Below are 22108 nucleotides of genomic sequence, written 5' to 3' on the forward strand. Positions count from 1 at the left end.
AAATAGTTGATATATAAAATAAAGAGTGTATAGTTCTTTAAGTTTACTAGAGCAGAGGGTAGTTTAGGTTTAAGAATAGGCCTGATATAATTTAAGGATTATAAAATCATAGATGTGTGATTCAACCCTAGTTCAGATCTGGCTAATAAGTGAAGGCATTTTACATTTTTTTTTTTTTGGTTTTTCGAGACAGGGTTTCTCTGTATAGTCCTAGCTGTTCTGGAACTCACAAATCCTCCTGCCTCTGCCTCCCAAGTGCTGTGATGCCACTTTTGCCTGGCTGGCATTTTTCATGTAATGGCTTAGGAACATATTCAGTTTACCCAGCATTCACTGTCTGCTTAGGAGTACCTTTTTGGCTCTCCCCAGGAGCAGTTTCTTGAGCACTGCCATACTCAAGGGACACTGAGAGTCTGTGGCTGTTAGTCTAGTTGTATACCTAGGCTTCCAGGGTTCTGGGGTGACAAGCATGAGCCACTGTGTCCAGTAAATATGTGCAAATTAAAGTAAAAAAAATCACTAAAGTCTAAGGTTCCCAGGAATTAATGTAGACCGATGAGACCCTAATGGTCTCATAAATATATGAAAGTATCTTAGTAGAAGCAGAGAGGGATGGAAAGATGACTCAGTGGGTTAAAGTCCTTGCTACATGGTCATGAGGACCAGAGTTAGGACCTCTACCACTTCAATATAAAAGTTTTAAAAAAAAAAAGCCGGGCGTGGTGGCGCACGCCTTTAATCCCAGCACTCAGGAGGCAGAGGCAGGCAGATTTCTGAGTTCAAGGCCAGCCTGGTCTACAAAGTGAGTTCCAGGACAGCCAGAGCTATACAGAGAAACCCTGTTTCGAAAAACCAAAAAAAAAAAAAAAAAAAAAAATGGTTTAGAGGTGTGCATTTGAGTCCCAGTGCTGGAGGTGGGAATAGCACAATTCCAGAGACTTGCTGGCCCTGCCAATGCTGTAGGAAATATTTAATCAGGGTTTTATCTTGCCTTAGATCCTTTATTTTCCAGATAAAAGACACAAAGCCTTTATATTATCGAGCCTTTAAAGCTCTAGAGTTGGGCAGATGTCTACCCTCTAAGCTATTAGTATCTATTTCCCTATCAATAACCCCGAGTTATAATTTGTTCTGCCTGGGCTGCTCTTACTCCATTTGGCCAGCTTTCAGGGCCATGTTTTTTTTTTTTTTTCTCTTCCTAGTGGTCTTCTGTCTCAGACCTACCCCAGGAACCAAAACTCCACCGATCTCTCTTCTGCCTGTAGGCTGCAGGCATCTTTATTCATCAATCAGGGATAATTTAGGGGGCAAAGTTATATCTAGTCTCTTCTGCTACACATTCCAGAGTCAACCTAGGCCAGTATTTAGCGTTATAATACATTGCTACAGACCAGATCTCACATCAGTTTTAAATTAAGGAACAAGGTTTGCACAACAAAGGCTGGTATACGTGAGAATCTGCTCTTGGACCTAGCCCTTCTGGTACAGAATTCAGCATTACAATACAGAGCAACCAACCAAGCTCAACAGTAAGCTACTAAATTGGCAAATTCTGGGTTTATTGAGAACCCTTTCTCAAAAGAAGGAGAGGCCATTGCGATGGTTCAGTAGATAGAAACACTTGCTAACCAGTCAATCTAATAACTTTGACCCCTAAACCTGTAAAGCAATGATTTCCACATACCCATGGTGCACACTCATGTTATGTACATTAAAAAAAAAAAAAGGTGGAGTGAGATAGAGGCAGACACGCTGCCTCTGCACACATGTACGTACAAAGGTTTAACCTTGAAAAGGAATGAAATCTGAGTGAGACAAATGAGTATATATAAGCCTGTTACTCATAAACATTTTTTTATCATACCCTGGTTTGTTTTTGTGTTTGTATAAACATGTGTGCCACAGTGTGTATGTGTGGGGGCATTAGAGGATAACTTCAGGAGTCGGTTCTCTCCTTCCACTCTGGTCCTTGACCTTGAACTGAGGCTGTCAGATTGACAGCAGATGCCTTTACCCACTGAGCCACCTTGTTGGCTACCGGGGCAGTCATAACTGATAAAGTTGTATTTAATAAGGATGCAGGTTGCATGCTTAGTACAGTCTGATAATTAAATGAGTGATTGGACACCGGCTGCTCCCTGTTGAAATGGAAATTGTTTTTCCCCCAAGACAGGGTTTTTCTGTGTAGCTCTGGATGTCCTGGAACTCAATCTGTAGGTCAGGCTGACCTTGAACTCAGAGATCCTTTTGCCCATGTAAATGGAGGGATTAAAGTGCTGGGATTAAGCCGGGTGTGGTGGTGCACACCTTTAATCCCCGCATTCAGGAGGCAGAGGCAGGTGGATTTCTGAATTTGAGGCCAGCCTGGTCTACAAAGTGAGTTCTAGGACAGCCAGGGCTACACAGAGAAACCCAAAGTGCTGGGATTAAAGGTGTGTGTGCTCCATCATGCCCAGTTTTTGCAGTGGGAATATATAGGCAAGCAAGGAAAGGGGGTTATTTCATTTCAGTATGAACCTGTTCAGCTTAATCTATAGATACAGATCACTATACTTAGAGATATTGAGATACATGCCCTATTTAACATGGACATATATAACACATGCATGTTGTTTTAGTTAAGAAAGTTACATAATGACATCATGTAGTACACATGGTGCCTAGATCTTTTTTGTTTGTTTTGTTTTTTCTTTTCTTAAGTTATTTTTAAAGGATTTTAAAATTTATTTTTGTATATGAGTGCTCAGTTTGCATGTATGCCTGCGTGACAGAAAAGGGCATTTGATCCCATTACAGATGGTTGTGAGCCACCATGGGCTTGCTGGGAATTGAACTCAGAACCTTTGGAAGAAGAACTAATATTCTTAGCTGCTGAACTATTTCTCCAGCTCTTTCTTTGGTTTTCCAAGATAGGGTTTCTCTGTGTAGTCCTGGCTTTCCTGGAATTCTAGATCAGGCTGGCTTCTAACTCAAGAGATCCAACTACCTCTGACTCCCAAGTGCTGGGATTAAAGTTGGGCACTATTACTACCCCAATAGTGTCTATATATATGTTTTATCTTCAGTAAAAGGAAAAAGGGCTGTGTTGTGGTTCTAAGGAGAATATGAGAATGCCCCCTCCCCCCGCCCCGTAGCTTCATGTATTTGAATTTGGTTTCCAGTTGGTGGATTGTGTAGAAAGGATTAAGAGGTGTGACCTTGTTGTATCACTGGGTGGAGGTTTGAGGTCTCAAAACCCCTACTAGGTCCATTCTCTTTTTGCTTCTGCCTGTGGATCAGGATACAGGCTCTCTGCTATTGGTCTAGCATTATGCTCTCCTGTTCTCCTCTGTGCTCCTTACCATGATGATCATGGACTAACCCTCTGCAATTGTAAGCAAGCTACCATTTAAATGCTTTTCTCTATACGTTGCCTTGGTCATTTGGGATTTTTGGTTGTTTGCAATAGAACAGTAATTAAAGCTGCTTAGAGAAATGACCAGTTATAGAATTGATGCAGGAAATATATATGAAATAGAGACCCATAGATAAGGGGTGGTAACTGCTAACAAAAATAAGTTGTTCCTAGCCGGGCGTGGTGGTGCATGCCTTTAATCCCAGAATTTGGGAGGCAGAGGCAGGCGGATTTCTGAGTTCCAGGCCAGCCTAGGGCTACACAGAGAAACCCTGTTTTGAAAAACCAAAAAAAAAAAAAAAAAAAAGAAAAAAAGAAAAAAGTTGTTCCAGCTTTGATATTGGGAATGCTTATTGGTGTGCTCCTTTGATGTACCTGTTAATTTAGATTCGTTGCTGCTCCCCTGTTTTTTTGTTTGTTTGTTTGTTTGTTTGGTTGGTTGGTTGGTTTTTCTTTTCTTTTCCTTCTTTTCTCTTCTCTTTCTTTCTTTCTTTCTTTCTTTCTTTCTTTCTTTCTTTCTTTCTTTCTTTCTTTCTCCAAAAACTCCCCAGAAAACCACTCACACTAGTCTGGCAAAGTCTAGTATTTACAGTTCAGCCTGCTGTTGTTAAGTCACAATTTCTCCATTCTTTGAAGGCTTTGAGTTCTTGACTTTTAAGTATCTAATTATTTTGTTTAGTGTTAAGACCATAGTTGTATTGTGGTGGTTTCCAAAGGCTAGCCGCCTGCCTGCCTGCCTTGCCTGCCTCTTTCTCTCCTTTTCTCTTTTTCTTTGTCTTTCTTTCTTTCTTTCTTTCTTTCTTTCTTTCTTTCTTTCTTTCTTTCTTTCTTTCTTTAATATTTATTTATTATGTTTACAGTATCCTGCCTGCGTGTATGCCTGCAGGCTGGAAGAAAGCACCAGATCTCATTACAGATGGTTGTGAGCCACCATGTGGTTGCTGGGAATTGAACTCAGGATCTCAGGAAGAGCAAGCACCCAGTGCTCTTAACCTCCTAGCCATCTCTCCAGCTCGGTTTGTGTAACAGCCGTGTCCTGGAACTTGCTCTGTGGACCAAGCTGGCCTCAAAATCTCAGAGATCTACATGCCTCTAGAAGTGCTGGAATTAAAGGTGTGTGCCATCATGACCAGCTTTAATAGTGACAGTCTTTAAATTCCTTAAAAACTTATTATGTATGTGGATGCTATGTCTGCATGTACATCTGCTCACCAGAAGAGGGCATCAGATCTTTTAGTGGTTGTGAGCCACCATGTAGTTAGTAGCTGGGAATTTTACTCAGGCTGTCTGGAAGAGTAGCCAGTGCTCTTAACCACTGAACAATCTCTGAAGTCCCCAAGTTTTTATAAATCAACATTTATTTATTTGCATCTGTGTGCAAACATGTGTTTGCGTGTATATGTGTGTCTGGTGTTTGGGCCCTCTCCATAGTATGGCTATGGAGGATAGAAGGCAAGTTGTGGGAATTGGTTCTCTTCGTCCACCTTGCGATTGAACGCAGATCGTCAGGCTTGCAGCCACATGATTTTATTTGCTGAGCCATAAGACTAACCCTGTTTTTGTTTGGTGTTGTTTTTTGTAATATGTTCCTATGTACCCTAGACTGGTCTTGATTTCACTGTTGGTTGAGTATAACTGTGGACTTCTGACTCTCCTTGATCTCCTTTTCCGGTTCCGGTTCTGCTTGGTTTGTGTAGTGCTGGGAACTGAACAGAATTTGTGCATGCACGACAAGCAGCGTTCCCCTGAGCCACACCTCCAGTTGAGATGCCGCTGGTTTAAGGACTCTCCCTCTTAGGCATGTCTGATGTTCAAGGTTGTGGGAACATTCATCCACATTCAAAAATACTTGGAAAAGTTAGACCATGTGTAGACATTTCTTTCTAGTTATATACTTCCTAATACAGTACAAATATGTATGTCGCATTTGCAGTGTATTAGATAAAAGTAACTGAGAGGTTCAAGGTAAGTAGGATATATAAGGGTTATAAACAGATTATGTGCCATTTTAATGTGAACACATCCATGGCTATGGGTTTTGCTGGGATTCTAAAATCAATATCTGTGTACACATAGGAATGACTGTATATTTCATTTGAGAAATAGCATGCAGGTTGCATTAAGGAAGAAAAAATAGGATTAAGAAAATATATAATCATAGTGTCACAAAGTATGCTTATAGGATGACAGCATATTTTTTTTCTTTGACACTATGGAAAGGACAACCTTTTTTAGCTAGGAGTTCTGCACTTTTATAATGTAGGCATTACTTTTCTTTTTCTTTTTTCTTTTTGGTTTTTCGAGACAGGGTTTCTCTGTGTAGCCCTGGCTGTCCTGGAACTCACTTTGTAGACCAGGCTGGCCTTGAACTCAGAGATCCGCCTCCTCTGCCTCCTGAGTGCTGGGATTAAAGGTGTGTGCCACCACGCCCGGCACAGGCATTACTTTTATCTCAAGAACACTGTGCTTTTGAGTAAGCTGGAGGCTTATAGCGCGTTAAGTTGCTAGACTGTTTCCTTGTTATAGTGAACCCTTAGGGCACAGTTCTCAACCCTTGAGTGAGGATAGGAAGATCCTTTCACAGAAAACATAGATTATTACATCATGATTTGTAATTATATGCTTATAGCAAAATTACAGCTATGAAGTAGCAATGAAAATAGTTCTGTGATTGGAGTCTCCACAGCAGGAGGAAATGTATTGCAGGCCACAGCATTAGGAAGGTGGAGAACCACTGCTTTAGGGGTACAGCTTTGGCTGAGCAGAATGGTTTGTGCCTTCCTGGTTGTACTCTGCCTACTTTTGCTCGTTGAAGGCAAGCCAGTTTTTCTCCTTATATTTGCTCCCTAGTTTGGTATATAGTTATCTCTTCCTAAATCAAGAGATTCGTGACTTATTTAAAATGACCAAATCATTTAAAGTTCAAACCTGGATGTGAAGGGAGAAGGTGTAAAATATCCTAGTGGAGACTGGTCAGCCTAATGATGGCACTTCCTGGTTTTGCTGTATATAACACAGGCTGGTGGTAAAGAATTTGGGACTTTAAGTTTCTGGTACTGGGTATCCTACTTAGGGCCTTTCACAGGCTATGAAGGCTTTGTCAAACTCTGAACTAGTCTAGTAGTAGACCTATAATATAAAAATTCTTACACTAGTAGACTTTTTTTTATAGACTTTTTTCTAAGTCTGTGTATGTGTGTAAACTATGTGTGTGTAGACTAAACACAGACATCAGGCTATTATAAAGAGCTGACATACAGATTATATAGAGCCTCTGAACAGGCCAGTCAGTGGTGAGTTGCTTTGTCAATGTAGTAATAGTTTTTCCATCTTAGAAATGGCAGTATGCCGGCTGGAGAGATGGGTCAGTGGTTAAGAGCACTGACTGCTCTTTCAGAGGTCCCGAGTTCAATTCCCAGCAACCACATGGTGGCTCACAGCCATCTATCTGTAAAGTGATCTGATGCCCTTTTCTGGTGTGTCTGAAGACCTACAGTATACTCATATACATAAAATAAATAAATAAATCTTTAAAAAAATGGCAGTGTGAGCCAATATAAAGTTGGAATTAGTCTAATAAGATTTTAAAAGAAGGTATTCTTCCTGGGAGTCTTTCGACTCTGGGGAAGTTTATAATTTTCTTTAATCTATGATCCATCTGCTTTAAAAAACAAAAGAAAACTTTAATTCCAGTTCTGAGGAGAGATTTTGTAGAATACTCTGATAATATATATATTCTGGTATATAGGATTCTTCAAACTTATGAATGAATAAAATTGTTGGGAACAAGCACTGTCCTCAGCACAGTGCACACAGTCAGCACTTCACTTCATTAATTGTAATGCATTCTTGGTATTAGTGGAGGAGAAATAGGAAGTGAGTATAACGTCTCAGGCTTCTTTGAGAAAGTGCTTTATAAATGATAGTGTCTTTATACTTTGCCCTTGCAGTAGAAGGCAGTGTCTAATGAACTTTCTGTAGTCTGTTATTGTCACAGTATCTTGTGTTTGAGAGGGCCCGATTCCTGTTTGTACTGAAGGCAAGCATGCAGGAGAAGGGGAAGAGGAATACTCTTTGATTTTTTTTTTTTTTTAACTTATCTCCATTTTGCAGCTGTGCAGTTGGAGGTCCTCGTGCATGAAGACAGATTTGTTCTATGGCCTCGGAGTTGGGTGCCGGGGACGATGGCAGCTGCACTGAGCTGGCAAAGCCCCTTTATCTTCAGTACCTGGAGAGAGCCTTGCGGCTGGACCACTTTCTGCGACAAACATCAGCCATCTTCAACAGGAATATTTCTAGGTGTGTTATTTTATCTCTGACAGTGTTTTATTACATTTCTGATTTCTGTCTTTAGGATTTAAGGTTAAACTTGTATGGTTTTTACTTTTAGTATTTTCTTCCTCTTTTTCACATAAAACAATCAACTTTTTCAAAGACTATTTGTTCTTTAAGTTTTCATTTATAGTAACCTTAATCACTTAATTATTTTTTCCTTTTTTTCTTTCCTTCCTCCCTCCTTTCCTTCCTTATTTCCTCTTTCTTCCTTTTTTTTTTTTTTTGAGACAGGGTTTTTCTGTGTAGCGTGGTGGCCCACCTTTAATCCCAGCACTTGGGGGGCAGAGGTAGGCGGATTTCTGAGTTCAAGGCCAGCCTGGTCTACAGAGTGAGTTCCAGGACAGCCAGGGCTACACAGAGAAACCCTGTCTCGAAAAAACAAGACAAAAACAAACAAAAAAAGAAATCCTCCTGTCTCTGCCTCCCAAGTGCCGGGATTAAAGGTGTGTGCCACCACCGGTTCGTTCGTTGGTTCTTTTTTCCTTTCCTTTCTCTCTCCCTTTCTTTTTTTTTTTTTTTTTTAAGATTTTATTTATTATATGTAAGTACACTGTAGCTGTCTTCAGACACTCCAGAAGAGGGCGCCAGATCTCGTTGCGGATGGTTGTGAGCCACCATGTGGTTGCTGGGATTTGAACTTTGGAGCTTCGGAAGAGCAGTCGGGTGCTCTTACCCACTGAGCCATCTCACCAGCCCTCTCTCTCCCTTTCTTTCTTTCTTTTTGGTTTTTCTTTTCTTTTTTATTTTTAAAGATTTATTTATTTATACATAAGTACACTGCGGCTGTCTTCAGACACTCCAGAAGAGGGCGTCAGATCTCATTACGGATGGTTGTGAGCCACCATGTGGTTGCTGGGATTTGAACTCAGGACCTTTGGAAGAGCAGTCAGTACTCTTACCTGCTAAGCCATCTCGCCAGCCCCTCTTTTTGGTTTTTCGAGACAGAGTCTCTCTGTGTACATCTGGCTGGCCTGGAACTCAGAAATCTGCCTGCCTCTGCCTCCCAAGCGCTGGGATTAAAGGCATGCGCCACCACGCCCAGCTTCTTTCTTTCTTTTTTGAGATATGGCCTCAATATGTAGCCCAGACTGACCTAGAACTCACAGATCTCCTGCCTCTACCCCTGGAGCACTGACTGTAAAGGTTTAAAGGTATGTGTGCCATCTTGCCTGACTCCTTAGATTATGTACACACATACATGTACATAATCCTCTTGTCTCCTGTCTCCACCAGGTTTATAGGCATATGCCATCACACTTGGCTCAAAATGTGTTTTGTTGGATAACCTTTAATTATGAACTTACTGTTCTTCCATTTATAGTGATGACAGTGAAGATGGACTGGATGACAATAATCCCTTATTGCCTGAGTCTGGGGATCCCTTAATACAAGTAAAAGAAGAGCCTCCAAATTCATTGCTTGGCGAAACCTCTGGAGCAAGCAGTTCTGGGTTGTTGAACCCATATTCACTGAACGGAGTTCTGCAGTCAGGTCAGTGTGGAGTGGGAGCCCTCTGCAGCTGCAGTTCTCTTGGGGGCAGTCAGCGCTTCATTTTTTTTTTTTTGTTTTTTGTTTTTTTTTTTACTCTTTATGTTTCTTTATCCAGAATCAAAATCTGACAAGGGGAATTTATATAACTTCTCTAAGTTGAAGAAAAGCAGAAAGTGGCTAAAGGTAAGAGATAAGACAGAACATTTCCAGTCCAAATAACCTACTAAGATTACAGTTAGAGGGGAAGTTATCCGACCATTCTGGAATATTGACAGTTTTCTAGACAAAGTTATTCTATACTGGGATTTGTTTTATGAAGAAAGTTCAACAAAGTAATTTTTTAGTAAGCTTTTTATTAAATATGGGACACTGAGAAAAGAGGAGATAAATGGATCAGATAAGATCCTCCCTTCATTGGCTTATCTTGTAATCAGGAATGTTAATTTAGGTTTTCATGAGTTTTTGAGTACTTCATTCAACAAATGCTCAGAATGCATCCATGTGCCATGTACTATTATTGTAGGTAGACAAGGCTGCTCTGTATCATTTATATTCTAATTGAGGGAGGTAGTGAGTAAGAGTGTAAATAAGTAAATACAACTTGAAGATAGCATTTCTACAGTGTTCTGAGTGATCAGAGTGAGCCATGTGAATGCCAAGGGGTAAGAGCCTTTGAGCACAGGAAGCATATACTCATTAGATCATTAGAAAAGCAGCAGCTTGGGGTATGTGTTGGGAAGGAGAGGCTAGCGTGGCTGGTGCACAGTGACTGGATGATAGAGGTAAGCTTAGAACCTGACAATGTTAGGCCTGTGTTCTGTTGTGTATCCCAGTGTTAGGTCACAGTCATATGCAGGTAGAGTGACGTAGTATTTATATTTTTACTGTTACTGTGTCAAACTAAATAGAGGGTGATATTTCTTCTATTAAAAAGCTTTTTTTACTTAGCATGTGAAAACATTGAAATTAAAGAAACTAATGACTTACAACTTCTTACTTTTGCTGTAATGTAAGCCGTTAGTATTACTAGCATGTCCTTTAAACTAATGGGTTTAAAGTCTAACTTGCTTTCTTTCCAAAAGATTTTAGGAAATTAAAACTACTCACATTTTAAAAACTTGTGAGGTGGTTCAGAACACTAGTTGCTTTTGCTGAGGACCTGGGCTCTGTTCCCAGCACATACATGGTGTCTCACAGGGGCTCTGATACCTTCTGACCTCTGCAGGAACTGAACATGCACAAAGTTCATATAACTGCATGCAGGCAAACCAAATACATATAAAATAAGTACATCTAAAAATTAAAAATAAAAATTGAGATGTAGTCAGGTAGCAGTGGCACACACCTTTACTCCCAGCATTGGGGAGGCAGAGGCAGGAGGATCTCTGTGAGTTCAAGGCCAGCCTGGTCTACAGAGTGAGTTCCAGGACAGCCAGGGCTACACAAGAAACTGTTTCAGAGGGGAAAAAATTGGGATAGAAGTCACTGACCATAAAATGTAAGCTCTAAAACTGTGTAACTTAGTAGCTTTTACTATGTTCATAGACCTCTGGGGATTACTGTTCTCTGATTTCAGAACATTTCATCATTTCATACTGAAGCCCTGTGCTCATTAGCAGCCATCCCTATCCTGAGAGTCCTTCAGTCCCTACTGGCTACTAATCTATTTCCTCTCTATTAATTTGCCCACTCTGGACATTTCATATAAATTAAATCATAGTATGTGGGCTTTTGTGGCTGGCTTTTTCACTTGGCTTTCTCACTGCTTTGAGGTCTCTTATGATGTGGTATATATTAGTACTTCATTTCTTCTTGGGGCTAGTCATCTGAATGTACTGCATTTTATTTATCCATTCATGAGCTACTGGATATTTGAGTTTTTTCCTCCCCCTTTAGCCATCACACCTTGTTTTGTCCTTGTTCCCTTATATGCTATATTCTTTTTCCTATTGATATACTCTAATTTTTTGTTTGCCTTGTATATTTAATATTTAGGGTTTTTTAGTTAAATTAAAATTAATAAAGATTAGTGTAAGAATCAGAAATGACTATACGCTGACTGTTTTGGCCATTGTTGTAGCATCTGGGAAAAAATAATTGGATTGTAAAAGAAATTGCTTCACAGCAAAAGTTATATTCCATTTTCACCCCTTTTCTAGAGCATTCTTTTAAGTGATGAGTCCAGTGAGGCAGATTCTCAGAGTGAAGACAATGATGATGAAGAAGAAGAACTCAGTCTCAGCAGAGAAGAACTTCACAACATGCTTCGATTACACAAATATAAGAAACTTCACCAAAATAAATATAGTAAAGATAAGGAGGTGAGAGTTTCAAGAGAACGCTCACAACCACACTATTTTAACTTATGTGAAATAATAAATGTTAAGAGCTTTATTGTGATAGGATTCACATAACATAAATCCAGCTTTTGGAAGTAGGTAACTGAATGTTTTCTGAGTTTATTTGTCGTGCGTGTTTTCGTCATCACTGTCTCAGTTCTAGAACACTTTCCTCACTTCAGAAAGAAACCTTTGTGCCATGGCTTCTGCCTCATTCTGTTCTTTGTGCCAGGCACCCACCAGTTTACCTTCTTTCTTGATACTTATTTTTATTTTACGTATTTATTCTTGGTCTTGTATAGTAGGGTGACCTTGAACTCCGTGTTCTCCCATCTCCATCTTCCAAGTGCTGGCATGTGCTGCCGTGTACAGCTGTGTGCCACTATATGCAGCTCCGGTTGTTGTTTGGTTTTTGGATGGTGTTAGAGATTGAATCCAGGGCTCCATGCATGTGTGTTTCTTATAAATGTGTTCAATCTGGACATTTCATACAAATGGAATCAGATAACATGGTACTTTTAATCCAGTTTCTCTCATTTGGTGTAACATTTACAAGGTTTGTTCATGTTGTACTGTGTATTACTACTTCATTCATTTTTATTGCCAAATAGTTTTTATTTATAGAACAGTGTGTTTTTTGTTTTTAAGTTGATGAGCTGATTTCTCCCACTTTGTGTGCTTTTGTATGCTACTAATTGAGATGAATATAAGTTTCCATGTGGTGGGTGTATGTTTTCATTTCTTCTGGTTGTCTACTTAGCAGGGCAGTTGCTAGGTCATGTGATAACTATGCTTAACTTTGTGAGGCTGCAAGGATATCTTAACCAATACAATTACTTGTTGAAGATTTCAGTTTGGGAAAAACTTTCTTCACAGACCAGTATTCCAGTAATGATAGATTTAATGATAACCATTTGACCACTTGTTACCAAAACATTATTTTTTGCCAGAAATATAGCCTTTTGTACATAACGAGCTAACAATTTTCCAACATTATTAAGGTTGAAAGTTAGTTCTGAGAACCTTGAGTAATACATACAAACGTTCAAATCAGTGGAATATCTTAACAATTTTGATTCTCACAAAGTTCGTGAAACCTGATGCCAAGGCACTTGGTATTCTGTATATTTACTCATTTCTTTTTCTTTTTTTGAGACAGGTCTCACTCTATAGCCCATGTGGGCCTTGAATTCATGGCAGTGAGTCTGCCTGAGTCTTATGTGTTGGGATTACAGGCATGATGGGACTTTAAGTGTAGAGCTTGGTGCCTGCTCACTTAATTTTGATGCTTACCAGAGAGCTTTATATCAGTCTTCTAGGTTACTCCATGTATAATCTCAGAAAATGATCCAACAGACTTCATTTTACATGGGAAATAAAAGTACTGTGGATTTGAGAGTCGGCTGAAATGAAATGTTTTAACAGATTTACTCTTAGTTGGATGGATAAAAGGAGATTTTTAAAATGTGAATTGTAAAATAATAGGTGCTATCCTTAATAATAAGCTCTTGGTGAAGGAAGGGCTGACTTGATAGGTAACAATACTGAGATGACTGGTTGGAAACTGTTGGAAGTCCCAAGGTATGGTGGCATCTGCCTGGGGACAGTGGGAAAGCCATCTGCAAGTGTGAGGCCAGTAAGTCTACATAGTGAGTTTCAGACCAGCCAAGGCTACATAATAGTACTTTGTCACCATAAACTAAAGCAGTTCGAAACAAAACAAGAAGAACATTTGAAACTAATAAAAGAGTAAAAGCCAGAGTAGCCGACATCAGGACCCCGATAACTCTGAGGACTTATTAGTAGTGGAAAGGTGGCTGATTTTCTTAATGGTAAGTTCCTGCTGCGTTTGTTTTTACATTTGCTTATTTAGTTTGTGTTTGGGCATGTGTCTGCCACAGTACATTCATAGATGTAGTAGATGTTAGGGTCAGGACAGCGCTTAAGCATCTTTCACCCTGTGCATTCCAGGGATTGAGCTTGGGCTTTCAGGGTTGGTGGCAAATACCTTTGCCTGCTGGTATCTTTCCAGTCTTTGATGAATTTCTAAAGAGAAACAACTCTTTACCTCTGGTTGTTATTGTTACTGTGCTTTTGCTTTGTTTTCTGTTTTATTTAAGATTAGGCCTTATTTAGCTCAGGTTGGCCTACAATTCCTTGCCTCCACTTCCCAAATGTTGAAATTACGAGTTTACAGGGAAATCTCTTTGTAAGAAATTAATTTCATACCAAATGTGTATCTGCTGTGTGTAGTGGTACATATTTTGCATTTCTAGCATTTGAAGTGTGGAGGCAGAAGTATCAGGAGTTCAACTCAGCCTGGGCTACATGAACTTGTGTTGAAGAACAGAAAAGATGTGATGGAAGTCCAGATTCTGAAGAATTCCCTTCCAAAGTCCTTCCCAGCAGTCTGTCTTGTGCATAGCAGTTGAGCCTGTTTTGCTTCTGAGTTAAAGAAATTATCTTTGATATACTAATTTCTTATTGGTCTCTGTGGGAAACTATTTCGGAGCTATGGTTTTCTCTGGCTTAGCTTTTTTTAAGTTAAGATGACTTCAAGGCTGTGTTGTGGAACGCAGGCAGACGCAGACCCATCACAGTGTTTGCCTGCTTCAGTTGCAGCAGTACCAGTACTACAGTGCAGGCCTGCTCTCTACATACGACCCTTTCTATGAGCAACAGCGCCACTTGCTTGGACCCAAAAAGAAGAAATTCAAGGAAGACAAGAAGCTTAAAGGTAAGTATATTTATTCTTTCTTAATTTCAGAACTGTGTGTGGTACATTTTGACTTTTGGTAGAAAATTACTCTTATCTGTAAAACTATAGTCTCTTTTCTAATTACTGACATTATTGACCTTATTGTACATTTGTTGTGTGGTCTTTTATAGACATAGATAGACTTAACGAACTATAGGCTGCAAGCACATGGACTGTGATCCTAGCGCTTGGTAGGTAGAAGTAGGAGTCTGTTGAGCAAAGTTCTTGTTGGCTATATAGAGGCTGAGTCTACCTTGGGCTGCCTGAGACCTTGTTTTACCGCCTCCTCCTTCTCTTCTAACCTAAGAAACAAAGAAAACTATAGCTGTAGGTCGCTACACAAAGGTTTAGGCAAAATAGTTTCCTTCCTTTTATCTTGTGCACTCTGCCATCGATGAGAGTGTTCCGAGGTGAGAAGCAGTTGGTTAAGTTACTCCTGATGAGCCTCTGTAGCTTCTGCAGTGGTTACCAGGATGCAGAATGTCTTCTTTTCCTTCTGACCTCTAAGCAGTTGGAAAAGCAGGAAGAACATGGGACCAGAGTTTTAAGGTATCTGCAAGGCAGATTTTGTTTCCCTGAAGATATGAATTCTACTCAAAAAGCATCTTTTCTAGCCTTCCCTTTTTTCTCCATACCCTCCTTTTCTTGTCTTCCAGTCTCCCTCTCAATGTAAATAATTTGTGCCATTTGGTTTTTTCCTCAAAAATTTTATTGACCTATCAATTGATGCAATTTTTCCTTTTATTTTCTTTAGTTGCCTTGCATTTCCACCAAGTGGAAGTAGGTTTCCATCCTGTAACTGTCACTTGAGGCCAGTGATTCAGCTTTATAAACAATTCTACAGTGTTGAGTTCAAGTCATCTGATTTTTAGGTTTAGTTTCAGTTTTTCGTGTCAACAAAAGGACCGTCGGTGTCCAGAGTTCTTTTTGAGTCAGTGAGATCCTCCTCTTGGGCGATTCATCGACCTGATAGAAGGAAGAAACTGCCTGCCTGCCTCGAGTAGAATGAACAGAGCTCCTGGATGTTTTCTCGAATGATGAGGGTGCTCACTGGTTCTGTCCAGCCTTGTCAGCATCTCTTCTTTCCTTTGCAGCCAAGTTGAAAAAAGTGAAGAAAAAAAGAAGACGCGATGAAGAGTTTTCCTCTGAAGAATCTCCACGTCACCACCACCACCAGACCAAAGTCTTTGCTAAGTTTTCCCATGATGCACCTCCCCCTGGCACCAAGAAGAAACACTTATCCATTGAGCAGCTTAATGCCCGCCGCAGGAAAGTGTGGCTGAGCATCGTGAAAAAGGAACTACCAAAGGTGAGTGGATGGGTGGGTGTGGGAGGGAGGGAAAGGGAGAGATGGGAACGAGGTAGCAGGAATGGGGACAGGACCAACTTGCAGACATTCAGTGATGTTGTGATGTCTTTTACAGCCACCAGAAGTAAGCCAAGTCATTAACACTGACCAGCATGAGGGTGAAATAGAGATATTAGAGATGAGGGGGGAAGGCCAGATGTCGTAGAAACAAGTCAAACATGTATTTGCCTGTGTTATGTAACACAGTCAGTTTTTAGAGGTAGAGGCCAAGTGGGTGTCTCCATGATTTTTATACTCAGAGTATGTAAAAAAAGAAAACAATGTATTATATAAAACTAAAGACCAAATGAACTCTACAGGACCGTAGAGTGGGGTAGAGTGGGTAGAACTCCCCAGCAAGCCTGCCATCCTCAGTTGGATCTATGTGTGATGTGTTCTTAGTTGGAATGTTAAGGGAAGAAATATGTATGCCTTGGTGTCTGAGGAAGTTTCAGATGATGCCCTTAGATGAAAAATGATTTTTCAGTAAAACAACTGAGATTGTTGTTGAGGAGAAAAATGTAACACATGAATTAGTAAGAGGAAGTTACTGAGAAAAGGCGGAAAAAGAAAACCTGAGGTGGGATCACTTTAGAATTGCTTTCAAGACCTTCTCAAGATTCTGAAAACTTCAAACCCCTTATTATAGCATGACGGAGAGATTCAATAGGCAGAGCCCCGCTTCTTTCATGTTTTCCTGAGTTAAGTGACTATTTACTTTGAGGCATGGTTTCATTTTACAGTCTTGCTGGCCTGGAACTTTTTTGCCTCTACCTCATGTAGAGATGAGATGAAAAGCAGGTGCCACCACACTCGGTGCTAGTCAGCTGAGGCTCTTTATTGATGGTTTGTTACTTTTAAAAGGAAGAGGACAACTCAGAGCTTGAGTTAGGAGCTGCTAGGTCACCTTATGTTAGGTTTGCCTTAGAATTTTATATTGTAGTTGAGGCTTGGGTGATGGTCAAAATCTGAGTAATAGTGGCTGTAGTTTGTTCTTGATGGAGGTAGAGCTAGTATACTAAACTGGAAAGGAGTTATGTTTCTTGTAATTATTCTTATATCTGGGTGTCCTTCTGCCTCAGCTTTGCACATTGTCCCAGGAAAGCAGCATGCTTGAATCAGGTGATAGTATCCTTGTCCATTTAAACCTTATCAGTTCTTTCTAGAAGTACACAGATTATTTAAAGGGCCAGAAACACAGTGCTGTTTGTAGACTGCTTCCTGCAATAGCATAAGAATCTGAGATCTAGTTCCCAGCACCCACGTAAAAAGCCAAGCATTGTGGTATGTGCCTATAAATATGGTACATTGGAGGCCGAGACAGGAAGATCTGTGTAGCTTATTGGCCACTCAGTCTTGCTGAATTCAAGTTCCAGGTTAATTGAGACCCTGTCTGAAAAAATAAGTAGCAAAGTGATAGAGCAAAGTACCCAACGTCTAATGCTACGCTCTACACACATGTGCATATGTACATATGCTCATACATTTAAACATATATACATGCAGATACCATACAGTAAGACTAAAATAAGATTAATGGCACCTTCAACAGTAGCTTCTTGTTCCTAGTATTTTAGTAGTTTAATGGTATGCCAGACAATGTTTTCAAAGTAATTTGTCTTGTATGTACTTGACATTTTTCAGTCCTTCAGGAATTAAATAAAGGCTATGCAATCTTACTTAGAAATGAATCTTAAATATTACTTTCAAATGTTTTAGGCCAACAAGCAGAAGTCTTCAGCTCGAAACTTATTTCTTACCAATAGCCGAAAGGTAACATTTTTCAGTTTTCTATTTTGTCTATTGTGTGTTCTCTAGGCTTATTCTTACTACTCTCTTACGTTTTGATCTGAATTGGATAATATGTAAAGAACCATTTAGGTAGTCTCATTCTGTTTAATAAGTAAAATTGTTCTTCCTCATATTTCTCTTATTTTCTGTGTCAAATTAATCTCTGGTTATTTTCTGGTGGTTTTCCACTTAAGAAGTGATGGGGGTCACAGGGATGGCTTGGTGGGTAAAGGCACTTTCTGGCAAGCTTGACAGTCTGAGTTCAGTCCCTGGAACCGCTGATGGAAGGAAAGAACTGACTGCCCACAGTTGCCCTTGAACATCCTTGTATATACCGTGGTGCATGTGCGCCTGTACACACAACTCTCCCCGCCCCCAACAATAATTGTAACAATAATAGAAATGTGGATGTGAAAAAAACTTCTGAGAGAAAAATAATAACTTGTTATAAGGGATGGATGAGGTAACAGTTTAGTCTGATTTGCCCCTCTCTTTCCTCACCTGTAAAATAGAGACTGTGATGACACTGCTTTCATAGTTTTTGTGAGTAAAGGATACGTTGAAATATGCCTCACATGTAAAAAAGCAGTGATAGCTATTTTTATTATTAATGTGGTAATAGTGCTTTGTAACTTACCAGTAAATTTCAGGTCTTTGCCATTGTTGCATGACTTTTTCTGGGAAATTGTGAAGAAATATGTTCATCCCATTTAGGGTACCGGGGACTGGAGCAATGGTGTCTATTGCACACTGCCTAGGGAGCCACATCAGTAACTGCCTCTTCCCTCATGCATGTGCTTGCTACCTTGAAATCTCTTCCTACCTTTCACAAAGGAACAGGTCACAAGGGTTCAGTCTTGTGAGGGTCTCAAGCTAATAAATATAGTAAAGGGAATTTCATGTATAATGTACAGAATGAGTATACTTTGTTTCATCTAAAGTGATGGATGTGGGTCGGCATCTTAATTAGAATATTTAACCTCAGGGGTCTGAGTCTTACTCAGGAGCATTAATTAAAGCAGGAGAGAAAGAGATATAATCACCTCTTTAGTAGGATTGTAGGTACTAAAAAGATTGAGGACACTGGTTTAAAGTCCTGATCTTGGAATTGGGCAGAACTGTTCTTGGAATTGGGTCCTTCTCTGTTGCTATAATGATGCTGTTTGCAGCTTGCCCATCAATGCATGAAGGAGGTGCGTCGAGCTGCTTTGCAAGCACAGAAAAACTGTAAGGAAACTCTGCCTCGAGCCCGGCGCCTAACAAAAGAGATGCTTCTCTACTGGAAGAAGTATGAGAAGGTGGAGAAGGAGCACCGCAAGCGAGCAGAGAAGGAAGCTTTGGAGCAGCGGAAGTTGGATGAGGAAATGCGGGAGGTGGGGCAAAAGCATACATTTTGTTGTTTATTTTTGTTTTGGTCTGGTTTGGTTTTTCTTTCTTTTCTTTTTTTTTTTCTTTTTGGTTGTTGGAGACAGGGCTTTTCTGTATTGTCCTGGCTTTCCTGGAACTCACTCTGTAGACCAGGCTGGCCTCAAACTCAGAAATCTATCTGCCTCTTCATCCCAAGTGCTGGGATTAAAGGCGTGCATCACCACTGCCCGGTTTTGGTTTTGGTTTTGCTTTTTTTTTTTTTTTAAAGATTTATTTGTTTATTTTATGTAAGTACACTGTAGCTGTCTTCAGACACTCCAGAATAGGGCGCCAGATCTCGTTACGGATGGTTGTGAGCCACTATGTGGTTGCTGGGATTTGAACTCTGGACCTTCAGAAGAGCAGTCGGGTGCTCTTACCCACTGAGCCATCTCACCAGCCCTGGTTTTGCTTTTTGAGACCCCGTTTTTATTTGTAGTCCAGCTATCCTGGAACTCATTCTATAGACCAGGAAAGACTGCCTTTGCCTCCTGAGTGCGGGGACTAAAGGCATGTGTCACCACTGCCAGGCAAAAGCATACAAATTCTAAAACTTCTATTTAGTACCAAAGCACTAAGGATTTAGTTTGTTGCTTTGAACCTGTGAGATAGTAGCTCTGGCTTTCCTGGACTGGTGATATCTACCAGATTACCCTCAAACTCAAAGGTGCACTTGCCTCTACCTCCTGAGTTTCTAGTCCTTTTCTGTATTCTTTCTTTGTTTTAAATTGTTTTTAGATTTTATTTTATGTGAGTAGATGTTTTGCCTGTATGTTTATGTGCACCACACACATGCATGCAGAGGCAAGAAAAGGACATTGGATTCCCTGGAACTGGAGTTTCAGGCTATGTTACATAGGGACAGTGAGCAATTTAGTTTTCTGAGACCTAACCACTTTTTCATCTACCATTTTTAAGCTTGTAGCCATTACTATTGATGAATGTGATGTCTCTCAACTGATCTAGGCTTTGTATGTCTAGTAATAGAGAATAAGTAATTGTTTGACATTGGTAAAGCAGTTGAAAAGGTAGGTTCAGAAAAGAGAGTCGGGATTAGATGATGTGGTTTTCAGATGTGACCAGCATCGTTCTCGGTGGAGTTTTGAAGCCTCTTTCTGACACTTAATCATCCTTTTCTTTTTTCTTTCACTCTTTCTTCTTATCCTTCCTTCTCTTCCCTTTTCTTTCTTTTGTATTTATATTTTTGTGTGTTTATGTGTTGTTTATTAGCAATAGTTGCCTTTTTAAAAGTAAAAAGTTTTTGAACTACTTATATTCAGGCTTTTATTAAGATTTGCTAAATTCTGCTGACTACATATAATTTATGACTTGGATATTCTTACCTTCAATTTCCCCCCTACTTTAGGCCAAGAGGCAACAACGAAAACTCAACTTCTTAATCACTCAGACAGAATTGTATGCTCATTTTATGAGTCGAAAACGTGATATGGGTCATGATGGAATCCAGGAAGAAATCTTAAGGAAACTAGAAGATAGTTCTACCCAGAGACAAATTGACATTGGTGGAGGAGTGGTGGTTAACATCACCCAAGAAGACTATGGTAAGTCCTGAGTCAAAAGTAGTGGAAGCAGGTAGCCTTCATTTTTCACATCAAGGTTGTGTATGTTAAAATTCTTACAGGTTTTGTCCTAATTCATGCATAATACTGCTCAGAAATGGGAGATTTATTGCACTGGATCAAGAAATACGTGTATTGGGGCTGGTGAGATGGCTCAGTGGGTAAGAGCACCCGACTGCTCTTCCGAAGGTCCAGAGTTCAAATCCCAGCAACCACATGGTGGCTCACAACCATCTGTAACGAGATCTGGCGCCCTCTTCTGGAGTGTCTGAAGACAGCTACAGTGTACTTACACATAATAAATAAATAAATCTTAAAAAAAAAAAAAAAAAAAGAAATACGTGTATTTCTGCAAAGGAAGCCTATAAAATAACTTAAGAATTTTCAGTAGAGGCCTGGGAAGAGAGAATGTTTGCCTAGCTGCACGAATCCCTGGACTTGATACCTAGCATCACATAAACCAGGTGGTCGTGATCTCACACTTCAGAAGGTTAGGCAAGGCGGATCAGAAGTTGGAGGTCATCTTCAGTTACATGGCTAGAGCATTTTCATAGTGTAGTAATTAAGATCATGTTGACCTAGAAATGCAGGAGAATGGAAATATTTCAGAGTATCTTGAGTATTAACACATGTATAGATTTCAGTTGCTTTCTCCCCACATAAATATAATTTTGAATCTGCATGTTGGTCTTACCTATCCTGGTAATTGATATCAATTTATAAAGAAACCATAGGCCTGAGAGATTGTAGATCTTAACTCCCAGATGAGTTTTGTGTGCTGTCTTTCACTCTTGGAGACAAGAGACAGCCACAGCTACTTTATACGTCTAGGTTCTGTTGTTTGTTTGTTTGTTTGTTTGTTTGTTTATTTATTTTGGTTTTTCGAGACAGGGTTTCTCTGTATAGCCCTGGCTGTCCTGGAACTCACTTTGTAGACCAGGCTGGCCTCGAACTCAGAAATCCACTTGCCTCTGCCTCCCGAGTGCTGGGATTAAAGGCGTGCGCCACCATCCCGGCTGTTTGTTTATTTTTGTTGTAGTTTTTTTTTTTTTGAGATAGTGTCTCATTCTGGCTGTCCTGAAACTCACTGTGTAGACCAGAGTGGCATGGAACCCACAGAAACCTACTTGCCTCTTCCTACTAAGTGCTGGCATTGAAGTTGTGTGTCACCATGCCTTACTTGTTTCTAGGTTTTTGCTCACTCCTTGTCCTTTGTTAATCTTGGGATAAATACTGTGGGAAACTGGGGATCTACTTGCGTGTGGGATTAATCTTTGAAGACGTGATAATTCTAAGTGCAATAATCTGCATGTTTTCTCTTTTCAGATAGTAACCATTTTAAAGCCCAGGCCCTGAAGAATGCTGAAAATGCTTATCATATTCACCAAGCTCGAGTAAGTCTTTAAGTCAAGAGGCAGGCTGGGCATGGTGGCCACACCTTTGATCCCAGCACTCAGGAAGGCAGAGTCAGATGGAGCTCCATGAGTGTGAGGCTAGCTTAGTGTACAGTATCAGTTCTAGATCAACCAAGGATACATAGTGAGACCGGTCCCAAAAAAGGGGGAGGGGGAGGGAAAGGTATATTATAGTTGTCCTAGGAAATGTGCCAGTTTCTTACTTTATTTTATTCTTTTTTTTTGTTTTGTTTTGTTTTGTTTTGTTTGT

The 22108-nt window shown here is 40.0% G+C and overlaps 1 protein-coding gene across 2 annotated transcripts in view; it reads left to right on the forward strand.

Annotated features, from left to right (window-relative positions):
• Ino80 (INO80 complex ATPase subunit) overlaps positions 1–22108 on the forward strand; it is a 103323-nt gene that overhangs the window by 11962 nt on the left and 69253 nt on the right. Inside the window, exons 1-11 of one of the 2 annotated variants that reach the window (XM_085834558.1) lie at positions 4387–4507; positions 7508–7693; positions 9051–9220; positions 9336–9403; positions 11380–11541; positions 14176–14296; positions 15412–15626; positions 17385–17438; positions 18626–18829; positions 20230–20425; positions 21770–21837. In XM_085834558.1, coding sequence (XP_085690684.1) covers positions 7551–7693; positions 9051–9220; positions 9336–9403; positions 11380–11541; positions 14176–14296; positions 15412–15626; positions 17385–17438; positions 18626–18829; positions 20230–20425; positions 21770–21837 — 1401 coding nt within the window. In that variant the 5' untranslated portion in view covers positions 4387–4507; positions 7508–7550. Of the gene's footprint in view, positions 1–4386; positions 4508–7507; positions 7694–9050; positions 9221–9335; positions 9404–11379; positions 11542–14175; positions 14297–15411; positions 15627–17384; positions 17439–18625; positions 18830–20229; positions 20426–21769; positions 21838–22108 lie in introns of those variants that run through there. The other variant, XM_085834557.1, reaches the window with a different exon arrangement.

Source organism: Mus caroli, unplaced genomic scaffold (genome assembly GCF_978045245.1).
Source record: "Mus caroli unplaced genomic scaffold, Mus_caroli_1 scaffold_2, whole genome shotgun sequence".
Lineage (NCBI taxonomy): Eukaryota > Metazoa > Chordata > Mammalia > Rodentia > Muridae > Mus > Mus caroli.